General features: G+C 60.0%; 1 protein-coding gene across 6 annotated transcripts in view; it reads left to right on the top strand.

The window, feature by feature from the left end:
• CACNA1B (calcium voltage-gated channel subunit alpha1 B) overlaps nucleotides 1-25,292 on the top strand; it is a 194,564-nt gene that overhangs the window by 64,144 nt on the left and 105,128 nt on the right. For 4 of the 6 annotated variants that reach the window (XM_067040195.1, XM_067040193.1, XM_067040196.1 and 1 more), the window contains 7 exons: nucleotides 2,485-2,588; nucleotides 5,459-5,574; nucleotides 5,922-5,978; nucleotides 6,948-7,040; nucleotides 13,824-14,033; nucleotides 18,142-18,254; nucleotides 23,318-23,430. In XM_067040195.1, coding sequence (XP_066896296.1) covers nucleotides 2,485-2,588; nucleotides 5,459-5,574; nucleotides 5,922-5,978; nucleotides 6,948-7,040; nucleotides 13,824-14,033; nucleotides 18,142-18,254; nucleotides 23,318-23,430 — 806 coding nt within the window. The remainder of the gene's footprint in view (nucleotides 1-2,484; nucleotides 2,589-5,458; nucleotides 5,575-5,921; nucleotides 5,979-6,947; nucleotides 7,041-13,823; nucleotides 14,034-18,141; nucleotides 18,255-23,317; nucleotides 23,431-25,292) is intronic. The other 2 variants (XM_067040194.1, XM_059073189.2) reach the window with 1 other exon arrangement.

The following is a 25,292-nucleotide window of genomic DNA, read 5'->3' as shown; positions in this document are numbered from 1 at the left end:
CCACCCAGAATAATGTTTGGCTAAATATCTGGGCACCCCATGGCCCAGTCAAGTTGACACATAAAATTAACCATCACAGCATCTATCAATTGTCTTTTTTTGTTCAGTTTGTGCTCCTCCTGGTTCTTGGTATGGCAAATGAATGTCAGTTGAAAACTGGACATTTTTGGCATTATGTCCTGGGACCCTGGATCCTATTGAAGCCCTCTGTTTTAGCTGGCTTCCTCTGACCATTCTGTCACTGGAAGCAGGGGTTGCTTCCTTGCTACTGCAAGGTGGGAGTAGAAGGCTGGAAAGTTTCCCCACCTGGCCTCTGTTGACACAGTGTGGGGGTCTTTTCCATACTGCTGAGTGGGATGGTAGTTCTGGCTCCCCACTTGCCTCTAGGATACTTACCTGGTTGGGAAGGTTTTGTGTGCCTCGTTTCTGCTCTCCACGTGGTCTCTGCCCACCATGTGGGTGGGGGGGTGTGTGGCCTCGTTACTGGGTGGTGGTGAAAGTCTGACTTTCTGGCAGCACCTCAGTGGGGAGGGGGTGGTGTGTCTCATTACTGTCACGTGGGGGTGGAAGTCCAGGCTCCCCGTGTGTCTCCACTGATACCACAGAGGTGGGGTGGGATGGGGGCCTCGTCAACCATCTGTCGAGGAGGACGTCCCACCTCCCTGCTTGTTGTTCTCTGACATCTCTGTGGTTTGGGGGTGTGGGGAGGTTGGTTACCTCATTACAGTCTGGGGAGGGTGGTCGCCTAGGCTCCCTCCTGGGTCTTTGCTGGCAGGGATGGAAGTTTCACCACAGTATTTTCTGCCCTGTTTGGCTGGAGTAGTGCAGTTATTGTCTGCCTTGCAGGGTGGCCCCCTTCCTGGCCCTTTGGTTAGAGAGAGAGAGTGCTGGCTTTTGTTGGTGTATTTTTTGTCTGTGTCTCTTGGCATTTCCAGGTTGTAGGCTTCAAAAGCCCCAGGTCTGGGATATATGAGGCAAAAACAAAACAAAAACACAGGGAACTCACCATGGGTCCAGAGGTCCCAGCTGATCTGCTTTCTTTCCTCCACTTTTCAGAGTCTTCTGTGAAATATATATTTGCTCTAGATGTAATGTCCAGGGTGTTAATTGTACTCAGTGGGAGAAATAGGGAAGAGTATGTCCACTCCATCTTCCCAGAAGTGCAAGTCCTTGTTTGTTTTGTCTTGTTTTTTAAGAAGAGAATAGGGTGCTTTGGCTACTGATGGGAACGGTCCATCAGAGGGAAACTGCAGGAGCCAAGTCCTTGAGTAGGTGAGAGGAGCTGGGGCCACGGCAGCACATCTCTCCTTTTTCCCAGAAGGAGGCAGGTTTTGAGGGTGCCCTTTGGGGAGATTGGCGGCTTTGGTGGTCATCATAGGCCGTAGGTCGGAGTAGCATGTGGGGCTGGCAGAGGTGTGGTCTGGGAACACTGGCAACACGTAGAGCTGGGGGTCTGAGTGTCTATTCTGGTCAAGGCCCGGGGGTCTCAGCGGCCACCGTGGAATCAGTGTCCAGGAATCAGAAGCCACAAGGGGCAGGCAGTCCAGGGGACTCAGGACTTGCAGGGGTAGAGTCCTGCAAACCTGCCTAGGCCAGCAGACGCTGGAGGGCAGGAATTCCGACAGCAGCACCTGGAGATGAGTCCCAGCCTCCCGGCAGGGCTAGGCCACCTTCCCGCCTCTGTGCTGTGCAGGCTCCTGGCCCTTGGCTTGTGAGCTGCCTCTGAAGAGAGGAGCAGAGGGGCCAGGTGGTCACCTGCCCACGGCACCCCCCGCTCTTGTTTCACTTCTAGCACCAGACTCGTGGGGAGAAAGAGGCTCTCCGCCCCTCTCAGCTGGGTCTACGGGGGGCCCCGGAAAACAAAACAACTGTGGAAATGAATTGGATTCAGAGGGCCTCACCCTTTTGTGGGCTGTGCTCTAAAAATCAAAAGGTCTGGGAAGACCTTTTGCATTTGGTTATTTAGACCAGGCCCTGGTGCTGGGTTCTGTCTTCGGCCCAGCTGTGCCCTGGGGACCTGTGGGCTTGCCGTTGACGGGGGAATGTGGCACAGGGCTTACTGCTCTGAGCTGTGGAAACTGCAGGGGACAAAAAGAAGATCAGACTTGGGCCTTGGGGTCCGTGGGCTTCACAAAGGAGGAATGTCTTTGGAGCTGCCTGGTGTGTCCAGCAGCCTGGGAAACAGAGGGGAGGTGTCCAGGCGGGGTACCTGGGGCAGCCCTTGGCCCCCTGGGGCTACTCCTGGGCTTTTCGGTGTTGCTGGCAGTGGCCAGGAGCACGAAGCTCCTTGGTCCTTTGGGGGCCCCAGCCCCAGAGGGTGCTCTGTGGGGCGAGGGCAGGCAGGTGTGATGGTGGGTCCTGCCTGGATTACCTGTCTGGGCCCTCCTGCACTTGGGCTCTGCTGGTGTGTGAGCAGGGCCGTGGAGCTTCCGTGGCCAGGGCTCTGTCCTGCCCACCGTCCTGCACATCTCCTCTCGCTTCCAGACCAACGATGCGGCCGGCAACACCTGGAACTGGCTCTACTTCCTGCCCCTCATCGTCATCGGCTCCTTCTTCATGCTCAACCTGGTGCTGGGCGTGCTCTCGGGGTAAGAGGCCATGCAGCTGTGTGCACCTCTGTGTTCGCAGGCTGGGGAGGGGGCTGATGGCGCTGGACACGGCCTGTGTGGTGGCGGAGGCGAGACTCGGCCTGGCCCGGGGACGGCCACTTTCAACAGCCGGAGCTCTAGCCAGCCTGTCCTTGGTGCTACCATTCTGACCTCTCCCTTGGTGGTCCCTGGCCCTGGCCTCCTTGCCCCTAGCTCTTGGCCTTCACCCGGGCCTCGGAGTCAGGGGAGCGGCTGCTGCTGCCTCTTATCTGGGTTCGTGGTGCGGTTTCTGAGCAGCCCTGGGGACAAGAGAGCCCTTCTGTGTGACACTGGAGAAGGATGGAGCAGCCTTGGGTCTCCACGCCAGCCCTGACCCCTGGCTTGCCTCGCCTCTCTGGTCACCTGTCCCTGCTGACCTCCAGGAGAGGACAAGGGAGGAGGCAGGGCTGGGGTCCCTCCTGGAGGCAGGTGCTTCTTACCTTCATTGGTAGCACACCTACACAGGTGTAGCACACCTGTGGCCCATGGTGCCCTCCTGTCCTGCATAGGGCCGAGGACCAAGGAAGTGCTGTCGGCTTCAGGGAACAACCGGGGCTGGTATTTGGGGCTCCTGCCCTTGTCCGGGGCCGAGGAAGCTGTGTAGACAGAGGGAGAGGGCGTTGGGCTGGCCTGCCTCCCTGCCCCCACCTGAACATCAGATTCCCTGTAAGGCTGGAGGGGAAAGTTTCCATTCCACCCGCCTTGAAGATTCGTGCTCAGGCCCAAGGCTCCTGAGGCCGTGACCCAGGGGGCAGCTCTCATATTGGTCTGGAAGGAACAGCCACAGAGGGGACAGTGGCTGGGCGCAAGGGCTCCGGCTCTGGCACGTGTCCCTGCCTTGGCCCCTCCTCTAAGACTCTGACTGTTAGTAGTGTGTCTTTCTAAGCACCTCCGCCGGGAGCAGGCAGGCCCACAGCACAGGGGACAGATCAGAACTCCTAGTCGGGGAGGGGCTGTGGTCCGAGCTGGGATGGGGAAGCCAAGGGAGGCCTGGGGCTCAGAGAAGACTCCTGGGGAGGGGGCAGCTCAGCTGAGGCCCAGAGGGGACCAGGAATGAGCTTGGCAAAGGAGAGGGGAGCGTCTCCCAGGCAGAGAATTGTTGGGGCGGAGGCACAGAGGGTGTGGTGTCTGCGGTGCGCAGAGCTGGGGCTGCCAGGTGTGGGAGCTTGGCCGGGGGCCAGACTTGTGCGGAGGGCGGGCCCCATGCTGGGCCGCGTGGCGGGGAGGCTGGCGGGACACGACTGGGTCCCGCTCAAGCTTACTCTGGAGAGCGTGAGAAAGAAGCAGGGATAGCAGCGGAGACTGGGTGAGGGGCCCCAAACTTTGTGTTTCCCAGCCCTGCCCCTACCTGCGGGCATCCTGGCCTCTGGGCACCAGGCGATACAGGCTGATTTTCCTAATGAGTCTCAGCTCAGCCCTGCCTCTGGCCTCCAGCTCCAGCAGCGGGGCCCCAGGGTTCTCTGCCAGCCCCAGGGAGGCTGGAGACTGCAAGGCCCCTCAGGCCAGTGGTCAGCGCACACGTGTGGCTCTGGTTCCGCCTTGCTCCCCGCCACGCCCCAGGCTCTCACCCTCCCAGTGCCCAGAGAAGCAGAATCGGTGGTTCCTCTCGCAGCCCTTCCTCCCGGTGGGGCCAAAGCCTGGGGAGGGCAGGCCACAGCCAGCCACCTCCTGAGCAGTGGCTGCCCAGCGGCCAGGCCTTGGTCACTGCAGCGAGTTTCTGCTGGCGGATCTCAGGCCACCCGGGCAGTATGGTCACGCCCCACTGCCACCCCCAGGCCCTCCTGCCCTCCGGTGTGGTTGATGGTGCTGGCCTGGTGGGGAGACCACGAGGGGCCCTGCGTTCCTGCAGATTCCGGACTTGGTGAGAGGTCCAGGTGGGAGCCGTCTCCTCTCATTGCCAGGGTGGTTGCAGCAGCTCAGGCCCTGGTGGACACCAGTCTCAGGCTTGGGGTCCATCCTGGCCGGAGCCAAGCTCTCCCTCTCACCGTGGCTGCGTGACAGGAGCCAGGCCTGCTGGGCCCGGCCCCCCTGCCAAGCCCAGAAGCTGCTTCTCCTGGGGAGAGACAGCTGCTCGCTCGCTCGCTCGCTCGCTCGGCAGAGAACAGGCATTGCTGTTTTGCCCTGAGGGTGTGCCTGCCTGCCCTCCGGGGACCTGAGCTAAGGTGTGTGCGCGGGTGCACGCGCTCTTGTGCCTGTGTGCGTGAATGGCTTCCTTCTGGCCTTTGGAGCCTCTTGGCTTCTAAGCTTGGCTGGGAGACTGGGGCTGTGGTGCTGAGGGCCCAGGATGGCAGAAGAGCCTCAGTGGTTTGGCTGAGGAGCTGGGTGATTCTAGAATGTCTCCCTGTCATCTCTGGCCGCCCTGAGCCGATCCAGTGCCTGCCCGTCCCTCCTCCTTCTAGCAATGGCTCTGGGTCTGAACCAGCAGAAGAAACAAAGTGGAAGTTCTCCTCTGGGGGAGTGTTGTCCAGAAGCTCTCTGTAGCGTCTCTGTCCAGCTGACAGGGCCCCGCACTCGGAGGGTGCATGCCCAGGCCTGCTCTGGGCCAGGGGGAGGTGGAATTGTCCCTGCCATCTGGAGCCCCCTCTCTGGGCACTGAGGTGCTGTCCCTATGAGCTTCAGGAGCCTGAGGAGGGAGGGCTTACCTGGGCCTGTTAAGCGCTCGGGGTGGGGGAGAGGCCGGGTGATGGGAGACACCGAGAGGGGTGGCCCGCGGCCTGCTTCCCGCGTCCCGGCCTCTTCCTGAGTCCCCGTGCCTCCGGCGGCACGCGGCGGGCTGTGGGTGTGCTCACACCCGCCTGATCTGCTTCCTGCTCCGGCCTTGCCCATCGCAGAGAGTTCGCCAAGGAGCGCGAGCGGGTGGAGAACCGCCGGGCCTTCCTGAAGCTCCGCCGGCAGCAGCAGATCGAGCGGGAGCTCAATGGGTACCTGGAGTGGATCTTCAAGGCCGGTGAGAACAGGGCTGTGTGGCGCTCCTGGCCTGGCCTTTGCCGGCTCCTTCTCCCCAGGACCCTCCCAGGGTTGAGCTCACCTGGGGCGGGGCTGCCCTCGGCAGGGCGATGTGTGAGGGCGGGGGTGGGGGGCAAGCCAGGCCCTCTTCACAGGGCGCTGTCTGTGGGACCCATCAAGGGGTGTGTCTCGGTAGGAGAAGCTCAGCCACGGGCCCTGCCGGCTTCTGGAAGCGTGAGGGCTGAGAAGGCGGGGTCTCATCTCCTTCCTGCTGTGTTCCTGGGGGACGAGCCCTGGTCAGGGGTGGGGACAGGAGGGCTCTGGCCTGAGGCTGTGTCTCACTCACAGAGGAAGTCATGCTGGCCGAGGAGGACAAGAACGCAGAGGAGAAATCCCCTCTGGATGGTAGGTGACCGCTGTCAGCACTCCTTGCCTGGCCACAGGGCTTTGGTGGCTGGGTGGGCAGTGCCCGTGTGCACGCTTGCATGTGAGGCAGGATGCCCTCTACTCAGCCAGGTGCCTGCGCGTTGGTCGCTTGACATGGCCCTGGGCGGGGCCTTTCTGGAGGCCCTGGGAGGGTCAGCCGCCCGCTCCTGGGGGGCTGCGTGCTGTGGGCTAGAGTGGGCGTAGCCAGCCGTGGGCTCAGCCTGAGGGTCCCGGGAGCCTGTGCTGACAGCTGACACGTGACTGTGTGAGCTTGCAGGTGCGCATGTTACAATGAAACAAAAGTGAAAATCCAGATCCTCCGTCTCGGCGGGTTTCAAGTCATCACAGAAAGTTCTGTTGGACAGCGCTGCTTCTAGAAGCTTGAAAACTGCTGGTTTAATGCAAGCTGTATCTGTCCCCAGGGCTCAGGGAGATGCCCCCAGATTGCTGGGGCCACGGGGGCAGGGACGGGGGCCAGCACGGCCCCGGTGGCAGGAAGGCTGCCCTCTCTTCACACCTGCTGCTCAGGACAGGGCCAGACAGCATGGCCACACATGTTGTGGTCCCCACACCTGCGGCCTTGACCTGATCTCTCTGGTCTCACCTGGCCTTGGAGCGTGGCCTGCTGCGGCAGCCGGCCGCAGCCCTGGCCCCGTCCCACATGGAGGTTTCCTGGTCCCTGTGGTAGCCAGGCCTTCCCCATGGACATCACTGTGGAGAGAAGGACAAGCAGGGCCCAACCTCAAAACCCCTTGTCCCTTTTGCTCTGAAGACCGAGAGGGGCCCACGGGCGCCAGGCATCGTCCTGCCTTCCCTCAGCCTCAGCTTCAGGAGAGATCTGGAAAGGCTGCCGGTTCCTGGCGCAGCCCACAAGGGCACCGCCCAGCCCTGAGGCAGGTCATCCGGAGGCCCAGACTCATGCCGTCCCCTCCCACCCTTTGTTTAAAGCAGTGTTGAAGAGAGCAGCCACCAAGAAGAGCCGCAATGACCTGATCCACGCGGAGGAGGGGGAGGACCGTTTTGCAGACCTCTGTGCTGTGGGTGAGTCTCTGCGGGCCTGTGACTGCAGGCGGAATGTGCACCCCGCTCCCTCCCTGCCACCTCGGCTTCCCTCCTTCCCTACCGCCACACCCCCCAGGTAAGCCAGTCCTGTGTGTGTCCGCCCGACAGTAGGAAGCACAGCATCCCGGTCCTGGGATTTCTGCCTGGGGCCGGCCCTTGGGGTGGGCTGCGTGCCCGAAGCTCCCGGAAGTTCCTTTCCGCTCAGGCCTCTCACTCGTTCATTTCAGTACACTGCTGGCTGCTGGCTGTCCTCGGCTCTGCCGTCCTGTGTGGATGTGGAGCCCTTGGGCGTGTCCCACGGCCGGAGGCTGTGTGTGTCACTGACTCCGTAGGGACGGAAAGTTTCTTGCCATCTCTCTTCTAAGCCCTGTGTATCTCCCATGTTCCTTGGTCTGCTGCCTCTGAGGCCTTGGCTTCATCCCCTGCTTCTCAAATAGTAAAAGGGGAACCTGGGTCTTTTATCGTTTTAGTACCTCCTCTCAGCTTGGTACCAGAAGTCTAGCACCAGAAGTGCTGGGAAGTGCCTGAGGCTCTGGGCTACGGCACTAAGCAAGATGCAGAAGCCTTTCCTGTTTTGGAGTTTCCATTCCAGTGCTAGGTGTGAGAAAGAAAAAAAAGTAGAGAAGGAGGGGGCTTGAAGGGTCTGGGGGGTGTTGGAATTTTAAATAGAGTGGCCGTAGATGGCCTCGGGAAAGGTCGCCTTTGAGTAAAAAGCTGAAGGAAGTGAGCAAGTCAGCTCACCTGGAGACAGAGCATCCCCATGACAGGTGAGAGGACCCTGAGGCAGGACAGCCCAGGAGGCCCGCGTGGCTGGAGCCAAGTGGAGGGGGCTGGGCGGGGGCGGGGGGGGCAGCAGGAGAGGAAATGACCGGGTCAGGGGACTCTGGGAGCCAGGGTGGTCTTCAGAGGGGAGGCAGCATCTGGCTCCTGTGGGGCGCTGAGGACAGACTGCCGTGCAGAGAGGGCAGGGGCAGGACCAGGCTGGAGGCCGCTACGAAGACCCCGCGGCTGGTGGCGGCCACGGGGGTGGTAAGTGGTTGGATTCTAGATCTAGTCTGAGGACAAGCCCACAGGATTTGCTGAGCAGTCGGACGTGGGTGTGAGAGAGAGAGAGAGACATCGAGGACAGCTCTGCAGGAAGTGTCCACGGAGTAGCCCTCCCTGGGAGGACGGGACGTGGGACACGTGCGTTCTGGGGGACGATGTCCGGAATTCGGTTCAGAGGTGCTGAGTTTGAGACGCATGTTGGAGACGCAGTGGGGTGTCAGGTGGGCGCTTTATGTGTTGGGCTCTGGCATTCAGGCTGCAGAAGCTGTTTAAAGCTCTGAGACTGACTAGAGTGTGTTGAGTTTGGTTGTGCTTTTTTCCGGTTGTTAGTATGTTTACCTTTGCTTTCTGTTTTCTGAATTAGGATCATATGAGGTTAGTCTGTATTAATGATCATTTAAAATAACTAGATTGTATATTTCCTTTCTTCTATTTTTTGTTTTCAATTTTATTATTGTTATTTTTAACCTTTATTAGGTTTATCTTTTTACATTATTTTGATTGATTTTATTATTATTTTTCTAACTTCTGAAAATGTGTAACTTGTTCTTTTTTCTTCCTTAACAGCAAAAGCAGTTAAGGCTGCATATTCTCCTCTGCACAAAGCTTTGCTGTGAAGTCCCCCTCTGTACTGGTTTCCAGATGACAATTTCTTTACTTTCCTCTTGAGGCCAAGGTTATCTGCGAGTGTGCTTCTTAATTTATAAGTAGCAAGATAGTTTGATCATGTTTTTATTATATCTAATTTTATCAGATAATGATTGGGAAATGTGGCCAGTAAATCTCTAAGTTTAGAAATTTTCAAACTCTAAGTTCATGACTGGTTTTAAAAAGTTTCACTGACGGCAAGTGTATGTTCCGTTTTGGAGAGTTGCCAGGTTGTATGGGTATCTCTTAAAATCAAGTTTATTGATTGTGTTCTCCGGTTCTTTAGGTCTTCGTGTTTTATCACTAGGTCTGTTCAGTTCTGAAAGACGTGTTTTGAACATTCCCACTTCATTTTATTTTTTAATTAATAAGTTTCTCTTGTATTTCTTTTTCTTAAAATTGTGTGTGGGGGGGGTAGGAACACATCATGAGATCCATCCTCTCCAATTCCAAGCGTACAATGGGTCACTGTCGATGGCAGGTGCTGTGCTGCGGGCAGCAGGTCTTCAGGGCTTGTTCATCCTGCTTAACTGAAACTCTGTTCCAGTTCATCACAGCTTCCATCCCCGCCCAGCAGCCCCTGGTCACCACCGTCCTGGTCTTTGGTTTTATGAATTTCATTATTTTAGATACCTCATGTGTGTGTAATCGGTCATGAAGTATTTGTCTTTCTGACGGTAGCTTGTTTCACTTAGCATGATATCCTCAAGGTCCATCCGTGCTGGTGCATGTTGCAGAATTTCCTTCTTTTTTTAAGGCTGAGTAGTATTCTGTGGTATGTATAGACCACATTTTCTCTATCCATTCATCTGTCAGTGGACACTTAGGTTGTTTCCACATCTTACCTATTTTGAATAGTGCTGCAGCGAACATGGAGAGCTCAGATCTCGTCAAGATTCTGATGTCAATGATTTTGGAGATCTCTCTCTCTCTCTCTTTCCAGCAGTAGGATTGCTGGACCATCAGATAGTTTTATTTTTAACTGTTTTGAGGGCCCTCCGTACTGCTCTCCACAGCAGCGACGCCAGTTTGCATTCCCACCGACAGGGCACGGGGGTTCCAATTTCGCCACATCCTCACCAGCACTTGTCTTTTGTCTTTTTTGGAAATAGCCATCCTGACAAGTGTGAGGTGATAAATCATTATGGTTTTGATTTGCATTTCCTTGATGCTTCCTCCTGTATTTCTGATGGCTTTTGTTTATGTATTTAGCCACTATATGCTTTGGTAGATGTGGAGTTTATGACTGTTACATCTTCTTTGTAAATTATGCTTTTCATCATCACACAATACCTTCTTTATCCGTTTAGTTCCTCCACTGGACAATTCCTTGTCTGACAGCAAATGTCATACTTTCTGTTACTACCATTGGTTTTGGTTTTTAGCTTGCATTGCTTGGTTTCTTTGCTTTCCCTTTCATTTTCAACTCTTCTTTATAATTTTAAGCATTTTAAGTGTTCTTCTTACATGCAGTATTTAGCTGGGTTTTGCTTTTTTTTTTTTCTTTTTTTTTCTTTTTAACCCAGTCTTACGGTCTCTGTCCCTAATGGAGGGATCCAGTCTGTCTCTGTTCAGTGTAAGGGTTGACATCCGTGACTTTTTCCTTCCTCATTCCTTCACATTTGGCATCGATATTTCATACTGTGGTCTCTGTTTTCCCCAGCTTTGCTGCTTTGATCAGGTTGCTGTTTATCACCCTCTCCTCCTTCGCTAATTTCTGATCCCTCCCATTTCTGTTCCACAAATGGTTACCTTCCCTTCCCTGCTCCCAGAATTAGAAACATTTTCTTTACTGTTTTAGTGTATTCCTCCACCCTCTTTGCCACCGAGATGCATCATTTCCATAACCAAATCGCCCTCTCTCCTATCTCTCTGCCCTCACCCCCAACCCGGTAAGATGCGACCTTTGCAGTATTTCCCCTCATCACTCCCCACTCCTGGTCTGAGTTGTTTGGGGCATTTCGTTCTTGGCTGTTGCTAGTTCCTGTGTTTGCCCCGGGCGCAGAAATCCCGACGTAGCCTTTCCAGCGCACACACGGTCACGTAGAGGTTCTCACCTTGCAGTCACTGCGCACCACACAGCGGCGTGCTTTGTCTCAGCTCTGCTCTGTCATTCCTTATTGTCCCCCTCAGACGGGTGTGTAGGTCGGGGACTGGCTTCCGGTCATACTCATGTGTCCTCCGTGGTTCTCAGGACGAGGGAGCTTTTGCTGCTGTGGTCGTTGTCTCTTGTTCTGTGGGTGTCACTGCCCTGTCCTCTCGTTTCCTGGCTGCAGACAAGGTCTCGCTTGTACCTCCCTTTGCCTGGGGTCAGGAACCCAGTGGGACTCAGCCTGCAGGCTCAGGTCTTCCTACATGAGGGATGTTTTCTCCCATTGTTCAGCTACTCAATCTCCTTTCCTTGTCCCTTTTAGTCCTGGAGTCCCTGTTACTTCATGTGCATCTTACTTTGCTCCTTTGTGTCTCTCGTCCCTTTCCTTATGATTTCTTCCTTCTTACGTTTCCTGTGTTTATTTAAGATTGCTTTGCTGCATTTTTGAGCTACTAGTTTGGGGGTTTTAAGAGTGAACTTCTTTCCTTTCAGCTGCTGGATTATTTGGGGAGGGAATTTTATTTTCTCTCTCAGTTTTGTTTTCGTTGGTTTGGTGCTGTGCCAGATCCTGGGACCCTGTAGACTTTCCCCCGTGGCCCCGGCAGAGCCCAGGGGTCTCCTTGCACTCGGGGGCCCTCAGGCTTGGCAGCTGCTGATTCCCACGGGTCTGGACGTGGGGCCTGGCACCTCCGGGGTGCCCCCCCTCCCTGCCCCCTGCTGGCTGCGGGTCGGGGCCCGGTGGGCTGGCCTGCATGGTTTCCTTTAACCCCGAGACCCTGTGAGGCGCATGTGACCCTGGACCTGTCTCCAGTAGGGACTCTCTAGCCACGAGGGTGTACCAGCCACGTGCCTGGTGGGCAGATGGGGCTCACGTCCACATTCCCGGTGTTCAGCTCACGTCACTTCCGGCCCCACCACCCCAAGGCCCGCAGAGGCAGCCACTAAGCCAGAAGGGGACTTGCACTTCCTGCCTGTCACCTGTGATCTCTGACCTGTGACCTGGCAGGGTCGCAGGGGCAGGGGCAGGTCGTGGCCCCCCTGTGTTTCTGTGACCCTCTCAGGGCGGTTCTTGAATGGTGGGCGCTAAGCAGGACTGGCGTAGGCGTTACGTTGACTAACGAGCCCCTGTCTGGGCACAGCGCGAAGACACGCATGTGTTTGTGGGCACCCGCCTTGTCCCAACCAGCGCTCAATTCTGCTGTCATTCATAGTCCGGTTCATTCTCGAAAACACAGCAGGCCTGTGTGTGTTCACAGGTGTGTGCCTGTGTGACTCTGAGTGTGTCTTTGGGGGGCGTGGTCAGCGTCCGGGTATGGTGTGTGGCACGTGTGTGACTCTCTTTCTAAATGGCTGTGTCTGGGGTTTCTGAGCACGTGGGTTCACAGGGTGGGTCCGTGATGGCTCTGCCTGTGTGGAGGTTTCTCCCCGTCTTGTCTGTACTGGGTGTCTGTCTTCCTTCTGTGCCCCACGGCTGCCTTTGAGGAGGGAGCAGGTGTGTCTGGCTGTGGCCTTGGCATTTTGCAACCCTTGGCAAGGCTGGCCAAGAGGTTTTGTTGAATGAGCCAGCCCTGAATAATCGGCATTGGCTGGTGTCTGGCCGTGGATCGGGAGGCTGTGTCCCGGCGTAGCCAGAGGCTGTGACGGAGCAGTGTCTTCCGCGGGTGGGGGTGGGGTGTGGCAGCTAGAGCGCCAGCAGTTCCCCGTGAGGGCCCTGCACGCCGCCCCCCCACGAGGGCTGACTGACGGGTGCTGCTCGGGGCTGCTCCCCCGTGTCTGGGGCACAGCGCCTCCCCGCCCGACGCGGCTGCTCAGCTTGTAGACGGGTCTTTCCGGGGGCCTCGGCCCGTCTTCATTTAGTGAATCCAAGAAAACACGAGCTTGATAATGCTCTTGTTGTGCTGTTCAGAGTCTGGGTGTGGACACACACACACAAACCTGTGCAAATGCGCCCGTCATCGCGGAACACACACTCACGCGCTGCTTCCCCAGGGACAGATGGCCAGGCCAGGTGTTCAGAGCCAGCTGGGTTTGAACACTTAGAGGCACTCAGACCTTCCAAGCACCCACAAAGTCTGCTCGCTCGTTTGTCAAGTGGCGCGAGGGGTTGGCTGGTGCAGAGGGTGGCCCTGTCCCCTCCAGAGCTCAGTGTGGCCTGGGGGCTGGGCACGGAACAGGCCGACAAGCCGACACAGTGCAGCTGTATAAGGGTGCGATGGTTGGGGGGCTGGAGACCTGTTAGCTGGAGCCTAAAGAAGGGCAGTGTTGACGCCGGGACGTGGAGCTGAGAAGGAGCCAGTGAGGGAAGCGCTTCTCGGCGGGGGCAGAGCAGAGGTGCTGCAGGCATGGAAATGAGGGAGGGCGGTGGGTTTGGCGGCTGAGTCGGGGCAGAGAATCAGCTTCCTTGGCAAACTTTCTGGAGACTGAGTTTTGGGGGCTCTGCGGACCACACTTGGCTCTGCAGCTGGGCCAGATGCCAAGGAGCTTGGCTGTGTTCCAGTCAAACTCCTTGAAAAGCAGGTGGTCAGTGGCTGCTGAGTCCTGAGCTACAGAGGGAGGGTGGGCCAGAAGCTGCAGGACTCCCCAGGCCACGCGGGAGCATCGGGGCTGCCCTCCCGGAAGGTGGCCGGGCGCTGGGGACCAGAGGCCGGTTCCAATCCAGGTCTTGCACCCACAGCCCAGCAGCCGTGGAGACCGCCGAGGCTCTGGGTTCCCTCATTTGTGAAGCGGGGGTGGGGTCAGGACCCACTGCAGGGGACACGGGTCATTAGCCCAATGTCGGTAACGGGTCTGACACACTTGGTGCCTGTGATGGAAACTGGGGCCTCGAGCTGGGCCAGGGCTGGGGGCAAGCGTCCTTGTGGGATGGGGGATGCATGTCCTCGAGGATGCATCCGCGGGGCTCACGGCGGCAGAGGGCGAGCGTGTCCTGGGGCCCACCTGTCCCCCACGTCCTCAGTGAGCCCCTGTTCCCGCAGGGTCCCCCTTTGCCCGAGCCAGCCTCAAGAGCGGGAAGACGGAGAGCTCGTCGTACTTCCGCAGGAAGGAGAAGATGTTCCGGTTCTTCATCCGGCGTCTGGTGAAGGCGCAGAGCTTCTACTGGGTGGTGCTGTGCGTGGTGGCCCTGAACACGCTGTGCGTGGCCATGGTGCACTACAACCAGCCCCAGCGGCTCACCACGGCGCTGTGTACGTAGCCGGGCCCGGACCCGCCCCTGCCCCCGCCCCTGCCCCCACCCCCCCTCCGCCAACCTCTTCTGAACCACTTCCGGTCCACAACCTGTTGCTTTGGGATGCCCTGCGCAGGACCCCTGTGCTGACTAAAGTGCTCCAGGGGCCTCTGCTGGGGGCCTGGCTGTGCCCCAGGCCTGGGTTCCCCATCCCAGGGCTCCCCAACAACCTGGGCCCAGCTTCCAGGGCACCCGGCTGATCTGGTTAGAGCCCCATCCATCAGGGTAGTGGGAAATGAGTGAGGGGTCTGGGGCACCGGGGTCATGTGTCCTCCACCATAAGGGCTTTAGACCCAGGGAATGAGGGACCCGTCTGCCCTGGACTCCTGAGGAGAAAGAGTCCTGGCTCCCAGGGATCTCCCAGGGCTCTTCTGCTTGTTTCTGCTTTTCTTCTTGGTTGGTTGAATCTGGGTGTGTCCATGACCAGGGATGCCTTGCAAGCGTGTGTCCATGAGCCTCAGGCCGGGCCAGGGGCTCTGGGTCATGACCTGTCCGGCCCTGGCTACAGTTGCAAGGAGGCAAAGAGCTGAGGTCCCTCCCCAGGGACCAGGCTGACCCTTCACACCCAAGGGCCCTGCAGGGCACATGCAACCGAAGGTCTTGCTTTCTTGTCTTGCCTCACGAGAGCTCCAGAGACACTGCACGAGTGACCTCTGTCCTGTAGTCAGTGCTCCCTCCTTCCCCTTCCCCAGGGTCAGCCGCCGTCACCCTGCTCGTGGCTGCGGCTGATCGGGAAACAGCCTGTTCTGGGTCCCCACGAGCGCCCCCCTCTCTGCTCGGAACCCTGCGCACCTGCAGTCCCCTAGGTGGCCAAGAGAGCCCTTCTCCAGGGAAGAACCCTCCTGGCTCCCAGTCTGGCCCCTGACGGGCCAGCCACACTGAGCCTGGGCAGCTCCAACCGGGAGCCTGGGAAGCTGCGGAAGGGTTCTTGTGGGCAGTGGACAGACGGCGCCACGGGCCACTTGAAAGTGTGGGTGGGGAGGCCTGTGTTGGGGGTGGGACTCCAGGCCACTGTTTCCCAAACTTCGATTGAAATCTTTGCTGGTATAATGGGAAAGGGCAAAGAGAAAGGAGAAGCAAGGGGGGCCCGGGGAGCTTCTAGCAGACAGGCTGGCTCCCTGGGAGAGGGCGGGTTACAGAACAGAGGGTGCATGTTGAACTGGTATCCTGGTGCCTGAATCGTGTCCTGGGCCTGTGGTTTGGTGGCTTGGGATGTGGTTTGGGACCGAATTCAGTGTCTGCCTTGAGTCCTCAGGCTGCAGTCTCCCCGCCCTCGGCCGCTGGGTAGGGCCCGGGGAGACAGGGCTTCCTCCTAACTTGGCGAACGGTGCGGCTGCCCCCCTGGGGCCTCCTAACCAGGCCTTTTCTTCCCTCGGAAGAAGCCGGTGGTGCCCAGTCAGTTCAGTCTTGTGGTTACTCCTGTTTCCTGGGGATTTACCAGCAGAGTGGGCTGGGGGTGAACCGCGGGGCCTGGTCGCTTGTCAGACAGGAGCACAAGGCTGGAAGTGTCCAGCTGCTGGGCCAGGCCGCAGGCATCCCTGGCGGGGAATCTGGCCCTCACTGCCTTGCCTCCTCCGTGGTTTCCTGGAAGCTCCTGAGTTCATCAGCGTTCCCCAGGGAAAATGGCTGGAGGGAGGGGGTGGGTCTATGCTGGCTCCGGACACCTCTGCTCAGTGCCCTTGACAGCTGGGCTGGAGCTGAGACAGGCTGACCCAGCAAGGGAGGGCAGGCCTTGCAGGAGGCAGACACAGAGGTGGGGACTCCCCTTCCGGAGCGGCTTCATCAGAGCTCGCCATGGGACTCTGGCCTGAGGCTGGCTGCCCCGCAGAGCGGGTACTGTGCGCCTCACTGTCTGCCCACCCAGCCCACCGCTCCCAATGCACTGAGGGCCCCGAGACGGAGGCTTGGATGGTGAAGGAGGGATGGGAGTGGATGCTGTCATCCTGTGAACCCCCAGGCCTCGCGGGACAGACCTGACCACCCTCCCCTCTGTCCCTCTGTTCCCGCAGCATGCTGTCCTCTTGTTATAACGCAGACACTGTTTAACTTCCCTGCTCTGCTCCCCTGGCCTGCGATCTCCTGGAGAGAGGGGTCAGCTGTCTCCCGGGCCAGCTCAGAGGAGCGCCAGTGCCCGCTGGTTGAATGAATGCTGTAGGAATGAACGCGTGCGCACCCTTTCTTGGTATCTGAGGGGAGGCAGAGCATGTGAAGCCGAGGGGCTCCCCCTTGGGAGGGAGGAGGAGTAGGCAGGCTGCTGGGGGCTCTGCCCCCGGGGTCCCCGTCTCTGAAAGCCCCCCTTCGGCAGTTTCCGTGCTCGCTTGCGCCAGGGGCTCCCGCGTTGGTCTTCGGGGGAGCAAGACGGGCACCCAGGCGGTGGCAGCTCCGAGCTCTGCCGTGCGTGCGGCCGGGCCGCCCTTCTCCGCGGCCTCTCCTCCCGGGGCCTGAGCTCCTCTGGCGGGCTCCTGAGGGGCGGGGGCCACGGGGCTTGAGCTCCGGCTGGACTCAGGCGCAGCTTTCCTGCGGTTTCTCCAGGCGGGCTACTTTGCCGTCTCATTTCTCATCCCGTGCTCGGCTTGGGCGCCCTGGTGCCGTCTTCGACTGCTTTCAGAGGCCAGGCAGGAGCTGGTTGTCCACGTACCCCGGTCCCCTACCCGACACCTCCCAGGGCCGTATGGGCCATCACGCGTGTGTCTGTGAGGCACGGTGCCCAGTGGGCCGTGGAACTGATGTCTCTGCTCTTTCGGGGTCTCGGCTGCCGCAGACCTGCCCAGTGAGGCCGCTGCGTCTGTGTAGCACTTGGTGGAGAGCCGTTGGGGAGAGTAGAGTTCGGGGAGCACAGGGAGGGCAGGAAGTGTGTGGCCCCCTCTTCTACCGTCTTTTAGCGTGAGCTGCTTGAGGTCCAGTCTCCCAACCAGCCTGGATGCCAGAGGCCCTGGGGAGGCTGGGTGGGCAACTGCCTGGTGACTGGACCCCTAGGTCCCTGGCCCTGCATGGCGGGCTCTGCCCTTGGTGCTGAGCTGCTTCCCTGGCTCCGGTGCCCTGGGGTCAGAGGCCACAGTGCCTTTGGCTCAGTGTCTGAAATGATAGGTGGATTCCAGCTTTGGGAGGAGGGTCAAAGACAGCGACCTTGTTCTGACGTCTGGAATCCCTGGCGTGGCAGCCCGTCAGTGGCTGAGCTCGGCGGGCCTCCCGCGGGCTATTGCCTCGTGCAACTTTTGGACTGTTTCTTCTTGCTCTGACCCCGCCTTCTGGTCAGGCTGGGTCGAGGGTGGTGCCTGCACCCGCTGAATTCGCAGCAGGTCCAGTGCGGCCTCCCTTCGGTCCTGCCAGCCAGGTCAGCGCCGCCGTGGCGGGGTCCCTGGGCTGAGGCAGGCCCTGCTCACCACTGCTGCCTGCCCGGCCCAGCCTGCGGGAAGCTGAAGGCACCCCACCCACAGGGGTCTCTGTATGACTCCCCAAGGCCCCCAGCAAGCATGGGTGCCTCCTGGGAGACTCGTACTGCAGGGGCCGGGGGGTGTCGGGTGGTAGGGACACTCGCCTTCAGTGGGGCGAGCCTGCAGACACGGTTAAAACCCAACACGGTGCTGCTGTGAGCCCAAGGGGGTCAGGAGGTCCTCGCAGAGGGCGGGGGCCCTGGCCGGGTGGCTGAGGGACCCCAGGTGCCGGCAGCACTCGGAGCGCGGAACGAGACTGAAGGTAGAAGGAGGAGCTCGAGGCCGTGCGGCTTCCCACAGGGGTGGGCGCCCCCTGCCTGACACCTAGGCCCTCCTCTGGGGGTTCGGGCCCTTGACCCAGAACTCACTCTTGAGCCCAGTCCTGGGAGTCTGCCTCTGTGTCCCAAGGCACTGGGCACTCAGCTTTCAAGCTGGATGGAGCACCTCTCTGCGACATTCCCTGTCTTTGCGCGGGCTGTTCTGTCCCGGGCTGAGGTTGGAGCTCAGGGGCCACCGACCAGGCCTGGAAGCCCCACCCTGGATCGGCCCAGAGGTCTGGTGTCCTCCTGTCTGGGCTGGAGCCAGGTGGGAGGAGGACGCGAGCTAATCCCCCTCTTCTCCGGCTTCTCCTAGACTTTGCAGAGTTTGTTTTCCTGGGTCTCTTCCTCACAGAGATGTCCCTGAAGATGTACGGCCTGGGGCCCAGGAGCTACTTCCGGTCCTCCTTCAACTGCTTCGATTTTGGGGTGAGTGTGCCGCCTCGTCAGGGGCGCCTGCTGGGGGTCCAGACGGGCCCGCGGTGTCCCGGCCGGAGAGCGCACGCACCCCTCGCACGGCACCGTACCCAGTGTGAGCCGGGGCCTGCGGAGCAGAGCCGGGGCTGGGGGACTGTGATCCCCTGTGGGTCAGAAAGGATGCTGGCAGGCGGGCGAGGCCTGTCCTGGTCAGGCCCCAACTGGTGTGGGTGCTGGCCGTGGGCAGCCTCCCTCCCTCCCTGGCCCGGTCTGTAGAGTCTCAAGATCAGCTTAAGGCTCTGTAGCCTCCTCCGCACCTGGTATGCAATCTTCTAAACGTCTGCCGTCCCGTGGAGGCTCAAGGGGGCTGTGGTCCTGACCCCCATCATTCCTGCGGGCCTGGTCCTGGGCACATGCAACAGCGCTTCCTGGGGAGGCCGGAGGGGAGCTGTGGGCCTAGGTCCCTTCACCAGCCTCTGCAGGTGAGGGAGGCCTGGAAGGCAGGTGTTTCTGAGGCTCACCGTGGACGAGCACAGGGCCGGGGCAGCGAAGGGTCCCCTTCCCTGGGCCCCGCAGGTCACGGAGGATGCCTCCCTGTGTTGAGCCCAGAGCCTGGGGGTGGGGCGCGGTTGACACCTGCCCAGAGGCCGAGTTCTGCCCTGGTGGAGGCTCTGAGTAAGGAGCGGCCGCGCCAGAGCCCCAGGAGGCCTTGCACCTCTGCAGGCTTCTCAGCAACCAGGGAGGAGGAGGCCGGACCTAGGTCGAAGGAAAACTTCAACTTGGGATGCAGTTTAACTTTACCTTTTCCTCTTTGCGCTGCAGTGCAGCTGACAGTGTCTACGACTTTGTCAGATCTTCACGACGACTCACTTCATACATGAATAACTGGAGACGTTGTGTGATGGGCCCAGGACTGCCCAGCTAGTGTGCGGGGGAGTCAGCGCTGGGGCCCGGGGTGGGTGTCGTACACCCGCCACGCTACCTGAGCTCTGGGCGGGGGAAGGCGGTGGCTGCCCAGGTGCTCTCTGGGACGTGGGCACCTGCGATTTTCACAGACGGTTGGGGGGAAGCCAACTCTTCTGCTCCTTTGCCTTCTGGGTTACAAAGAAAGCTGTGGTGCACATAGGCAGAGGGGACCCAAAGGGGGGAGGAGACTTCAGAGTGACGGTGTCTGGGAACCAGCTAGGCCCCAGGGCAGGGGAGTAATTTGCACACGAGCCAACAAATTCTTCCAAAACTTAGCAGCTTAAAACAAGCATTTATTATCTCACAGTTTCTAAGGGTCAGGAATCCAGGCGTGGCTTTACAGGGTACCTGTGGCCCGGGATCTCTCATGCGTTTACAGCCCAGCTGAGGCCGGGGACGCAGTCATCCCAAGGCTTGATTAGGACTGGAGGGTTGCGTTCAGGCTCATCGCAGGCCGTTGACAGGACTCGCTCGTGGTTGGTGACTGGCCTCGCTTCCTGGTCCCGTGGCCTCTGCACAGGCTGCTTGCATGTCTTCACTGTGTGGCAGCTCGTGATGCGAGTACCTGACAGAGGCTACAGAAACCAGTCTCAGGAGAGACAGCCGTCAGCCTTGCTATTGTATTAACATTTGTCAGGAAGGAGTCACCAGGCCCGCCCACTTTTCCCGGGGAGAAGGTTACCCAGGGATGCGAACACCAGGAGGCAGGGGTCCTTCGGGGCCGTGCCGGAGGCTGACTGCCACAGTCCGCTGCGATCCAGAGCCTTCCCAGTGTAAGATACACTCACCTCCACCCCCAGTTCCGCAGACCCATCCCGTCACAGCGCCAGCCCGACGCCCCGAATCTCGTCATCCAAAGCGGACCCCGGTCTGGTTGGGGCCCCTACAGTTTCTTTCAACCTTAGAGCCCTGAACTGAGAGAGACAAGCTGTCCACCCCACACCCGGCACACAGCGGTGGGACAGGCCGGGGTAGCTGCTGTAGACCGTTTTCCCGTTCAAAACGGGGCGTGTGAGGCACAGGAGGGCCGGCTGGAGTGAGGCCGGCAGGTGCTGGGAAAGCCCTGATTCGTTCTGGGGCCTGGGGGCCCTCGGGCTCTTGGTTTTACCCCGAGTCCCCTTTCCTTTTCGTGAAAGGTAGTAAACGTTTTCAGCTGAGGTTTTCTCGGCCTGCTTCCTACTTAGTAGAATTTTGGGAATCCAGAGGCCTCATTTTGGTTTTTGCATTTCAACCCAAGCTGGTGATATTTTTGTGCATGTAAGCCTTGTAAGAGCATTGTGGGTGTGTTGTGAGCCTTCCCAGAGTTCACTCCATTGGACGGAAGCCGTGCCCACAGCTCTCTTAGCGATGAGCCCTTCTCGGACTGAGCTGCTGCTGAGATGACCAAGGTCAACAGCCTTCCACGTCCCAGAGGACTTACTGCTTCGTGAGGCCCATTTCCGAGGCTCACCCTGCATCCCTTGAAGGGCCGGAAAGCGGCTGAATATGCTCTGAGGCCCCGCCTTTGACCTTTTGGGATCTTCCATACCGGCCACAGTCGTGCCCTTGGCTTCATTTTTAGACCATGCCATTTCTTTCTCTTTTTTTTGACCATGCCATTTCATTTTTACGTCGGCCTCCTTTGGTCTCTGGAGAGGCCTGAGCATTTCCCAAAGTAGCGAGTTGCGGCTTCTCTTTACTTAGCGGCGCTTCCTCAACTCCCGCCCTCCTCCCGCCTTTGGCCGCGAGCAGCAGGAGACACCAGGCCGCACCTGCTTGGGCGGCGCCTCCGCAGGAGCCCCAGCGTAGGAGGCACGTCGCCTGCTCTCCCTGCGGCTGCGGTGTGGCTCGCCGCCCGCTCCCGTCCTTAGTTTCCTATGACCTCTCGCTCTCCTGCAGGCCTTACGGCGGCATCTTCAGAGTCCAGAATCCTCGGGAGAGTGTGTTCGGGGTGCCTCAGGCCGCCACTGAAGTGCTGCTTGCTGGGCTCCCTGACTCCAAAACCGCCCCCGCACCCGGGGCTCTTAGTTCAGCAGCACGGCACTCCTGCTTCCGAAGTCGGTATTGGTTTTTCTTTCTGGGTAACAAGTTACTCCAGGGCTTAGTGGCTTAAAGCCGCAAATGTTCATCCTCTCATTCCGGTGAGGGGGCAGCCTGGCTGTGACTTACCGGGTCCCTCACGAGGCTCAGTCCTCGCAGCCCCTGCTGGGCTGGAGGGCTCCCTTCCAAGCCTGTGCTCGTGGCTGTTGACAGGCCTCAGAAAGTCACGCTCCAGCCCCGCTCCGGTGGCTGCTGGCGTGCTCGGGCCTGGTCACGTGGGCCTCCGCACAGGCTGCCCCAGCGTCCTCACAGCACGGCGGCCGTGGCCCAAGAGAGGCCGAGAGCACGAAGGCCAAAGCCTCAGTCTTGTAACTGTCCTCAGAGGGGCCAGCCCATCACGTTTGTTGTGTTCTGTTTGCTAGAAGTGGGTCACCGGGTCCGGCCCGCCCTCCGGGGGACAGGGGTGTACAAGGGGGTGAGCCCGAAGCAGCGGGGACCATGGGGCCGTCTTGAGAGGCCCCCCACACTGTGAACCGATGCAAGCGAATTCTGAGGATAGTGGAAACTAGGGGACAGGTTGGAAGAGTGACAGCGAGAAGAAAGTAGGGTTAGGAACCAGTCATCTTCAGCCCTGGGCGCCATCTGGGTGCTGTGTGATGCTGAGGCAATTGGTGGTGATTTTCGGGGGACCGAGGACAGACGCGACAAACTCGTCCCATTTGCTGCCCTGCTCGGGCTGTAGTGGGTGCGGCAGCCGTGGGCAGGTCTGAACTCCTCTGAACGGTGTGCTTGCGTCCAAGGTGGGGAAACGTGCAGTGGAAGGCCGTGCATTCGGGCCGATGCGGAGCTGGTGCAGCCAGCAGACCAGACACGCAGGGTCGTGGACCAGTGCTAACCTGCAAGGGTGGCCGCCCTGGCACACAAACTCGCTCACTGTTTGTCAGGCTCAGTGAGGACGTTGATGTCGAGCTGATCGTGTTGGTGTGAAATGGGCGGAAGTGACTGAAACCCTGGGTGGTGTGTGAGCCAAGCGAAGCGAAAGGGAATTTGAGAGATCGATGGTGGGCAGTGGCGCTCTCCTCACCAGCTGCAGAAGCTTCGAAGGAGTGACGGTTAGCCACACGCGTGAAGAGCACACGAGCGCTCACGGTGACCGCGAGCCCGGGCGTGCCCTGTGAGGTGCGGTGGCCAGGGAGGGGATTCTGTTCGGGTGCCGTTGGGTCAGGGCTCCGCTGTGCTTCAGCCCTGCTGCTCCGTCCTCTCTGAGTCCCTCACGCGAGACACCTCTGCTGAGGAGCGGCTGGAAGGAGGGGCAGGCCTCTTGCCCGCAAGTCCCGGTCCACCAACGTGGACGGCGCCCGGGATGACTGTCCGTGAAACAAGGGGCAGACTTGCCCCCCCCTGGCCTTGGTGGTACTTGCTGGCTCCCGCTCCTCGGAAGAAGACAAGATGCAGTTATGGACTGGAACGTCTCAGAGGGGGCAGGACCAGAAAGGGGATGTTACAAGGAAGCAGAGTCTACTGGTCTGAGTGAGAGCAGCCTAACGGTCAAAGCTGTCGGAGGCGGGGCTTCCCTGGTGGCGCAGTGGCTGGGGGTCCGCCTGCCGATGCGGGGGACGCGGGTTTGTGCCCCGGTCCGGGAGGATCCCACGTGCCGCCGAGCAGCTGGGCCCGTGAGCCGTGGCCGCTGAGCCTGCGCGTCCGGAGCCTGTGCTCCGCAACGGGAAAGGCCACAACAGTGAGAGGCCCGCGTACCGCAAAAAAAAAAAAAAGCTGTCGGAGGCAGACTTCCGGCCCCAGAGGGTCACCGGGCTGTGAGGAAGCCCAGGGGAGGCATCAGTCGAGGAAGCTTTAAGATCTGCCGGGAAAGCTGCAGGCCAAACTCGCTCATGTTCTGTGTCCTCCTGGTGTGTCTGGGTGGGGGAAGGACGGACACCGTCTGCAGCTCCCGGAGGCCGCAGGGGCTCAGTGTGAGGCCTGTGCCTCGTGTTGCCTTCTGTGGCTTGAGCTGCGGACGGGGTGGGCGGGGCAGGTGCTTACGGAGAGAAGCAGCCACACGCGCACCCCAGGCTGACCCCATCTCGTTGCAGGTCATCGTGGGGAGCATCTTCGAGGTGGTCTGGGCGGCCATCAAGCCAGGAACGTCCTTTGGAATCAGTGTGCTGCGGGCACTCCGGCTGCTGAGAACTTTCAAAGTCACGAAGTATGTCATCCGTGCGCCTTGGGGGGCGGGGGCGCAGGCAGCGTGGGAGCCAAGCCGACACAGGCGCCGCCCTGGGGATGCGCGGCGTGGGTCTTGCCCTCAGCTGCCTGGAGTCTCTTTCTGTGGGTTATAACTGGTTAAAAACAGAAGATAGTCACAAAGCAGCCCATGCGAGCGAGGGCCACAGCCCAGCAGGACTTCGGGTCGGCCCCGGCAGCCCGTCTACCTGCGGCGCCATTTCCAGCCCCAGCACTGCCCCAGCGCTTCTGGTTCTTTCGTTAGCTCGTTCCCCACAGTTTCACCCTGTCTCCTCTCTTGAAATCAGCAAGCCCGCCTTTCATCCTCAAAGGATGACTCTGCTCCACAGCTAATGGAGAAAACAGAGGTTATCAGATGGATGTTTTCCCATCGTCCCGCCCCAAGTCTGCTCACCTGCCCTGCGGCCCTGCTCCCGTCCTGGCCCCGACGGGACTCTGACCTTCTGGCCTGAATTCCCAGGCCTGCCTTTTCCACTCGCGGCCGACGCTGCCTGTCCTGTCCTCGGTGACAGGACGGGGCCCTGACCGTGTGTTCAGTTTCACCCCACTTGGCTCTTCACAGCCCTGGAAGCAGGTCTCTCTCCCTTTTGCCCACAAGGGGGCTGAGGCCCAGGCCAGAATGCGACACGGGCCAAACCTCCCCGCTGTCTGCCAGAGCAGCAGTGCTGGGAAGGGGGGCCGCCCTCGTCCACAGCTGTCTGGGCAGCAGGAGAGCTGCCCTCACCCCAACGGCCGTGGCCGTAAGACCCACAGTGGTACCCGAGCCCCTCGTGAGCAGCTGGCACGCGTGGCCCGCACGTGCCCGGCGCCGGCCTCCGCGCAGTGTCCCTGGTGGCCCGGGTCACGACGGCTGTGGGACGGTCCAGACCAAGCCTGCGCAGGTGGCTTGGGCTCCAGGCCCCCGCTGCAGTGACCGACACAGCCTCCTGGTCTTTTCTGTTCTGTTTTAAATCCAAACCTGAGGCCATTCGAGGTCAGGACAGTTTAACCGGGGAGGAACTTTGGACAGGAGTTCGGTCGGCTTGGCCCACAAAGGCTGCTGGGTGCCCTGCGCCGCCTGCCCTCCGTCCTCCTCTGCTTCTGCGGGAGAAGGGGCTTCGGGAGGTGTCGGCCGGCACTGCCCTCACCTTGGTCGTGGGCCTGGCGTCTCAGCAGCTCCGTTTCCTCCTGGAAAGCGGGTGGCCCCTGTCCAGATGTGGGCTGACCTACACCCTGCCCATCCCAGGAGAAGGCTGTTTGGAGTCTTCCAGCCCATCTCCCGTTAACTCTCACCTACCTAGTCAGGGAGCTTGAGGAGGATGGTGGGCCTCTGTGAAGCAGCATTAGGGACAAGGGCCCAGGGATGCCCCAGGCAGATGCCCTAGGCCAGGGCAGAGGACAGCAAGTGCAAAGGCACAGAGGCACGTGGTGCGTCCGCCTGGGCTCTCCTGCGGGTCGCAGCTGGAGGGGACTCATCACTCAGCGAGCCAGCAGCAGCTAGACCATGGGCAGACCTCAGGGGCCCCGTGAGCCAGGGGGGTCCAGCTGAATGAGAGGCACAGGGTCTCGGAGCCCCAGGAGTGTTGGAGGGGTGGGGTGGAAGGGAGTCGAGGCTGGAGGGCTGCTCCGCGCTGTGTGGCCCTGGCCCTCTAGGAGGGGCCGCTGGGGTCAGCGTCCGCACCCCGTGCCCGGCCTGCTCGGCGGAGGCTCTTTGCGCGGGGACCCGCGTGCTGAGGGTGGCTATGCTGATGGATGCTCCGGTGCGGCCCCTTCTCCTGCGTGGCTGTGGCCCTCGCTTCCCGCGAGCTGGCCTGAGGGGGTTGAGGGGCGAAGGCGGGCGCGGTC

The sequence above is a fragment of the Kogia breviceps genome, chromosome 8 (assembly GCF_026419965.1).
Source record: "Kogia breviceps isolate mKogBre1 chromosome 8, mKogBre1 haplotype 1, whole genome shotgun sequence".
NCBI classification, from domain to species: Eukaryota; Metazoa; Chordata; class Mammalia; order Artiodactyla; family Physeteridae; genus Kogia; species Kogia breviceps.
Note: the sequence above shows the minus strand (reverse complement) of the source record. Positions and strands in the feature narration are given on the sequence as shown.